General features: G+C 57.5%; 1 protein-coding gene across 3 annotated transcripts; it reads left to right on the forward strand.

The window, feature by feature from the left end:
• The first annotated feature begins 1,441 nt into the window (after positions 1-1,441).
• Trim47 (tripartite motif containing 47) lies at positions 1,442-6,329 on the forward strand. 3 transcript variants are annotated; one of them, XM_029483039.2, is made up of 7 exons: positions 1,442-2,616; positions 3,783-3,878; positions 4,141-4,371; positions 4,519-4,717; positions 5,145-5,219; positions 5,439-5,572; positions 5,986-6,329. In XM_029483039.2, the coding sequence occupies exons 1-7, from the start codon at positions 1,930-1,932 to the stop codon at positions 6,139-6,141; spliced, it is 1,578 nt and encodes a 525-aa protein (XP_029338899.1). In that variant the 5' UTR covers positions 1,442-1,929; the 3' UTR covers positions 6,142-6,329. The 3 variants fall into 3 exon arrangements, with proteins under 3 accessions (XP_029338899.1, XP_021032763.1, XP_021032764.1); XM_021177104.3 differs by having other exon boundaries at positions 5,439-6,329; XM_021177105.3 differs by having other exon boundaries at positions 5,148-5,219; positions 5,439-6,329.
• The last annotated feature ends 267 nt before the right edge of the window (positions 6,330-6,596 follow it).

Consider the following 6,596-nt stretch of genomic DNA (forward strand, 5'->3'; position numbering starts at 1 on the left):
CCTCCATGACTCCATTATGTTAAATAAACGTGTTGGTTTGACTTCTCTTATGCGCAGGCGCGTTTGCCTGCTTGCCTATAGTTCACCCTGTGCACTGTTCCTCGGAGGCCAGAGGAGGGCGCTGGATCCCTCTAAACTGCAGTTACAGGTGGTTGTAAGCACAATGACGTGTCGGGAACTGAACCTGGGTCCTCAGCAGAAGTAACCAGTGCTCTTAACAGATGAGTCTTGTCTACAGCCTCGCAAATGGACGTGTACACCACAGCATGGTGTCGCACAGATGTGATGGTGGCACTTGGGAGGGCACGTGTAGGTCCATGAGCAAAGTAGCTCATTTGTCACCCAGTCCCATCCCATCATCAAAGACTCCATGCTATGGTACGGCTGACCATGGCTGATGATTACCCTGACTGTCTGGGTAAGCTGTGTCAATTTCCCCACTGAGAGAGTGCTCGCTCAGTACCTTCAGAAGCCATCGTGCTTAGCACACAGACAAGGAGCAGGATGTCACTTTGGAGAGCCTACAGGAATTATTTGGGATTCTGCTGATGGGAAGGGTATCTACTGCTACTGACTCCCTACTTATTCCTTTACCCAGTTACAGGGTTGTAACAACACTATTCCACCCACTTTGTTTATTCGTTTGTTTTTGGACACTATGCTCAGCCTGTAACCAGGGGCTAGAATCTAACTCAGGCCCTTACACTTTACCAACTGTGGGCTCCACTCTCTTTAATAATAATAATAATAATAATAGGGGCCTGGAGAGATGGCTCAGCTGTTAGGAGCACTGACTGCTCTTCCAGAGGTCCTGAGTTCATCCCCAGGAACCACATGGTAGCTCACAACCATCTGTAATGGGATCCAGCGCCCTCTTCTGGTGTGTCTGAAGACAGCAACAGTGTGCTCATATAAAATAACTACTAAAATAATTTTGACAATTTGAATTCTACATAGCTTAAAGCTTAACATTATTGCATTATTACAATGTCAGTTTACCTGACATGGTGGCCTGCACCTGAAATCTCAATACTGGAGAAGTGGAGGCATGGGAATCCAGGGCAACATAAGCTCTGGGCTAACCAAGGCTATGTAAGAAAGACCTATCTCAGAAACAACACGAAGAAGCCATAAGCCTGTGATCCCAGCACTCAGGAGGCTGAGGCAGGAGGATGAAGAGTTCTAGGTCACTCTGGGCTACATACAGAGACTAAATCTCAGGCACAAGTCCTTGCAACTAGACGCACTGTTCTAAATGCATAGTTGGGCAGGCCTTAACCAGTGTCTCCTTTTGGGGAGCTACAGGCACCCGCGAGTATCCATGAACGGAAGTAAATTCTTCAGACAAGGGATTTGTCAAGTGATGTCAGCTTCCCATTTCAGATCTAGACAAGGCTAAGTTCCCCAGCGCGGGTAAACACAGTCGCTAAGAGGTCAAAACAGACACATACCAGCAGTAAGTTTTTCTGTATGTCAGCAACTCGGGGGAACTTGGCTAACTGTACTTGGGAGGGGTCTGGAGAGAAAGGTGCTGGCTACATGGCTGTGCACGCCCACCATGGCACCTGGCTGACCAGGATGGAGGATGGAGGATCGAATGTCCTCTCAGCCTCCTCCCCATGAATCCCCTCACATTCTCGCTCCCGGTCCTCTCCTTTTCACAATCCTCTGGCAGTCCCACCGCCTCCGCCCACGCTGGGTAGAGGTCTCAAGAGGGTCGTGCTCCCCTGGAAGGCTGGCCGGCCTCGCGGCGTCTGCTGACCGGTGGGTGCGGCGGTGGCGAGCCGCGCTGGGGCGAGCAGAGCAGCGGAGGGGTAGGAGAGGGCCGGACCCTTGGCCAGGGTCCCAGGGGGCGGCGCCGGGCGCGAACCGTCCCAGGTCCCTCCCAGGCGGGAGCAGCACAGGCGGTGCCCGGGTAGCGGCGGAGCCATGGACGGCAGCGGGCCTTTCAGCTGCCCCATCTGCCTGGAACCGCTCCGGGAGCCGGTGACACTACCCTGCGGCCACAACTTCTGCCTCGCTTGCCTGGGCGCTCTCTGGCCGCACCGGAGCGCGGGCGGCACCGGTGGTTCCGGAGGTCCGGCTCGCTGTCCACTTTGTCAGGAGCCTTTCCCCGACGGCCTGCAGCTCCGCAAGAACCACACGCTGTCCGAGTTGCTGCAGCTCCGCCAGGGCTCGGGCCCGGGACCCATGTCCGCCCCGGCTTCAGGCTCGGCTGGGGGCACCACGCCCGAGCCCTCCGCGCCCAGCGCACCACCTCCGGCTCCGGAGCCATCGGCTCCCTGCGCGCCGGAGCAGTGGCCCGCGGGTGAGGAGCCGGTGCGTTGCGACGCGTGCCCCGAGGGCGCCGCCCTGCCCGCCGCGCTCTCTTGCCTCTCCTGCCTCGCCTCCTTCTGCTCCGCGCATCTGGCCCCGCACGAGCGCAGCCCCGCCCTGCGCGGCCACCGCCTGGTGCCCCCGCTGCGCCGGCTTGAGGAGAGCCTGTGTCCGCGCCACCTGCGGCCTCTGGAGCGCTACTGTCGCGTGGAGCGTGTGTGCCTTTGCGAGGCCTGTGCCACTCAGGAGCATCGCGGCCACGAGCTCGTGCCGCTGGAGCAGGAGCGCGCGCTTCAGGAGGTGGGGCACCTTGAGCCCGCACGTGGAGATGGGTGACAGGCGGGACACTAGAGCTATTTAGTCCCCCACTCTTATCCGGGTGTGTCTGTTATATATTTGTTTTATCATATGGCTGTGTACATGGAGATGAAGGAAGAAACTTTGTGGGGTTGGTTCTCTCCTCCCGCCTTTACATGGGCTTCATCTCTCTGACTCAATAGGCTCTGCCTTAGTTTCCTTCTCTACCCTGAGGATCTTTGCAACCTCTTCCGGTCTACACTGCCATTTGCTGGGGCTGAAAAGAGAGTCGGGAGGGACTAGTAAGTAGATGAAAGAGTGGCAAAAAACCGAAAGTGTGTGTGTGTGTGTGTGTGTGTGTGTGTGTGTGTGTGTGTGTGCTGTAGCTAGGTTAGTGTAAGTGTAAAGCGAGAGAGGGATCCGCATTAGGCCCTCGGAGGCCGTGGTGGGTCAGGAGCCGCTGAGTGCGGGCGGGGCTCCGTAGTTGATGCCCTCTTCAATTCAGATTCATTCGTCCTGAATTGAGTCAGCCACTTTGTATGGGTGTGGCGGGCACCAGGAGAGCGACGGAGGTTGGGCTGGTCACACAGATCTCCTCTGTCCGAATGCTCTGGGGCCGTGGGGAGCATGTGCCCAGTGTCCTGCTACCTCCCACCCCCAGTTTCCTTTGGCCTCCATCCCGGTCTTGGCGCCTCTGGCTTTGGGATTTTCCGCCTCTCCTGCCTGGAGCTGTGACTCATAAGACCCGAGGGATTTGCCCGGAATCCCCATTTTTCAGAGCTGGATTGGGGGTGAAGGCTCTTTTGAGACTAATCCCCAGGACTATTTAGTGTCCTCTTTTCTGGTTCCATCACATCACACCCTACCCCACCCTCTCACACTTTGCCTCTTCCCCAGGGGGAAAACAATCCCAAATAGAGAATCATAGGTGGCCCTATACTGGCTTCTCTGGTCAACAGGTTGTCATATACCCACAACCCACTTCCTTACCAGGCATTTGGAAATGGCACCTGCTTGGGCCAGAGCTGCCTTGGGGATATTCTGGGACATCACGGCCATTTCCGGTCCCTTCATTCACAAATGTCACTACCCAGCCCCCCAAATTCTGAGATCTGATGCAGTTCCGGGGACCTTTGTCAGACACCAATCTCACAAAACCTGGTCTACAGGTGGAGCAGTCCAAAGTCCTGAGCGCTGCGGAGGACCGCATGGATGAACTGGGTGCCGGCATCGCACAGTCCCGCCGTACTGTGGCCCTCATCAAGGTCCGTGCCCACCCCAATCCCCCTGTGCCACCCCTGAAGCAGGCCTCTGAAATCACCCACAAGCTCTCACTGTGGTGCCGCCCACTCTAGACGTGCTCGTCCCTACTAAGCAGGAACACCTTGTTTCCTGCAGCCTGGCTCAGACCCACAGCAGGCTGGGGCTGGCTGGGTGGGGGCTGGGTGGGCACAAGCAGTCAGGGACTGAGAAGCGGGCAGGCCCGGTCTTTGCCCTCACTGTTGCCTCCTCTGCTCTCTCCTGCAGAGTGCAGCTGTGGCAGAGCGGGAGAGGGTGAGCCAAATGTTTGCCGAGGCCACAGCCACCCTTCAGAGTTTCCAGAACGAGGTGATGGGGTTCATCGAGGAGGGAGAGGCCACAATGTTGGGCCGGTCCCAGGGTGACCTGCGTAGACAAGAGGAACAGCGCAGCCGCCTAAGCAAGGCGCGTCACAACCTCGGTCAGGTTCCAGAGGCGGATTCAGTCAGCTTTCTCCAGGTGAGGGCGGCTCAGGAGCCATAATTGAAGAGATGGGGAGAAACAATGGCAGCCAGGATGGGTACCTGGCCTTCCAGGACAGTTGCTACCTTCCCTGGCGGGGCGACGCTGTGGCCAGCAGACTTACTGGGCATTTGTCTGGCACAGGAGCTCCTGGCACTACGGCTGGCCCTGGAGGAGGGGTGTGGCCCTGGGCCTGGGCCCCCCAGGGAACTCAGCTTCACCAAGTCCTCCCAGGTGGTCAAAGCGGTGAGAGACACCCTCATCTCAGCCTGTGCCAGCCAGTGGGAGCAGCTGCGGGGGCTGGGCAGCGATGAGGATGGGCTACCGAAACTCAGCTCAGAAGGTGGGTGCTCCATTATGACTCACTTCCCTCAGATGGACCTTCCGGGCCCCCAGATCTGGTGTCCATCCAGGCATGAAGGAGGGAGAGTGTCTGGCACTAGTGGCAGGGACTCAATCCTGCCAGGAACTGAAGCTATGCCTCCAGGGGCCAGAGGGGAGTCTTTTAGCTCACGCATGGACTTTACAGAGATCAAGACCCTGCATTCAGGGTTGGGGCGGGGGGGGGGGGGAGCTCAAACACCACATCTGCAGGAGAATATGGTCCCCCATCTGGGTGTCTGTCACCAGGTGGCTGGGGGCTTTGGGGGGAGGGAAGGGTAGGAGGGAATTACATCCACAGGCAGGGGTGGGGCACTACCAAGGGTAGTCCTGCAGCCACAGGTATTCCAGAGAGATGGCTTCCCCACCACCTCTTCCCTCCCCTGCAGCAGATGTGGAGTCCCAGGACCCTGACAGCACCAACCTGCTGGAGAGTGAGGCCCCCAGGGATTACTTCCTCAAGTGTAAGTAGCCAGCTTGGGAGCCCTCTCCTTAGTCTCTGGGGTGAGCAAGGTCATCTCCATGGGTGGTCTCCATTAGTTCGGAGCCTCACCAGTCCTAAAGAAGGGACTTGGCTGTGTTTGGGGGAGGGTTAGCTGGGGCGGGGTGGAGGTGGGGAGCCGGGGAACAATCCAATCTGAGCCTGGCTGTGATCTGCGTCTCTCTCCCGTCCCTGGGGTCAGTTGCCTACATCGTGGACCTGGACAGCGACACCGCGGACAAGTACCTGCAGCTTTTTGGAACTAAAGGTGTCAAGAGAGTACTGTGTCCCATCAACTACCCGGAGTCACCCACCCGCTTCACACACTGCGAGCAGGTGCTAGGAGAGGGCGCCCTGGACCGGGGCACCTACTACTGGGAGGTGGAGATCATCGAAGGATGGGTCAGTGTGGGAGTCATGGCTGAGGGCTTCTCCCCGCAAGAGCCCTATGACCGGGGCCGGCTGGGCCGCAATGCACACTCATGCTGTCTGCAGTGGAATGGGCGTGGTTTCTCAGTCTGGTTCTGTGGGCTGGAGGCCCCGATACCCCATGCCTTTTCGCCTACGGTTGGGGTCTGCCTAGAGTATGCAGACCATGCCCTGGCCTTCTATGCTGTTCGAGACGGAAAGCTGAGCCTTCTTCGGAGGCTCAAAGCCTCCCGGCCTCGACGCAGCGGTGCTCTGGCCTCCCCCACTGACCCTTTCCAGAGTCGCCTGGACAGCCATTTTTCCGGGCTCTTCAACCACAGGCTCAAGCCTGCCTTCTTCCTGGAGAGTGTGGACGCCCATCTGCAGATTGGACCTCTCAAGAAATCGTGCATAACCGTGCTGAAGAGGAGGTGATGCACGCCCGGCTGGGTCATCCCGTGGCGCCTTTGCCCATATTTGCTAGGGGAAGGCACTAAGTCTCAGAGACCCCCACACTCCTAGCTGCCTCACTTCTTGAGGCCTTCTAGACCTTCCACTTTGCAGGACTTGTTTTGAGAGCAGATCTTTAGCTGGGACAACTCCAGTCTGCCCCAGCCCCTTCTTTTCCAGGTCTCTAGAACTACCTGGCACACAGTAGGTGCTCAATAAACATTTGTTGAATGAACGATTCCCCCTTTCATTCCTCATCTTCCAGAAACTTCTATGACTTCTCAGCGTTCAAGATCTGAGGATAGGGGCAGGCAAGATGGCTCTGCCAGTAGAGGTGCTTGTGGCCAAGTTTTAGGACTGGAGTTTGAAGCCTGGGCCATACATAATAGAAAAAGAGAACTGCCTCTCCGGGCATGGTGGCACACACCTTTAATCCCAGCACTTGGGAGGCAGAGGCAGGCAGATTTCTGAGTTCGAGGCCAGCCTGGTCTACAAAGTGAGT

The sequence above is a fragment of the Mus caroli genome, unplaced genomic scaffold (assembly GCF_978045245.1).
Source record: "Mus caroli unplaced genomic scaffold, Mus_caroli_1 scaffold_13, whole genome shotgun sequence".
Lineage (NCBI taxonomy): Eukaryota > Metazoa > Chordata > Mammalia > Rodentia > Muridae > Mus > Mus caroli.

What these genes read in the sequence shown, in the direction of transcription:
- Trim47 (XM_021177104.3), top strand. Translation starts at nt 1,930, where the DNA reads ATGGACGGCAGCGGGCCTTTCAGCTGCCCCATCTGCCTGGAACCGCTC. An exon ending in AGGAGCGCGCGCTTCAGGAG is followed by an intron (nt 2,617 to 3,782) that starts GTGGGGCACCTT and finishes CCTGGTCTACAG; the next exon opens with GTGGAGCAGTCCAAAGTCCT. An exon ending in CAGGGATTACTTCCTCAAGT is followed by an intron (nt 5,220 to 5,438) that starts GTAAGTAGCCAG and finishes CCCTGGGGTCAG; the next exon opens with TTGCCTACATCGTGGACCTG.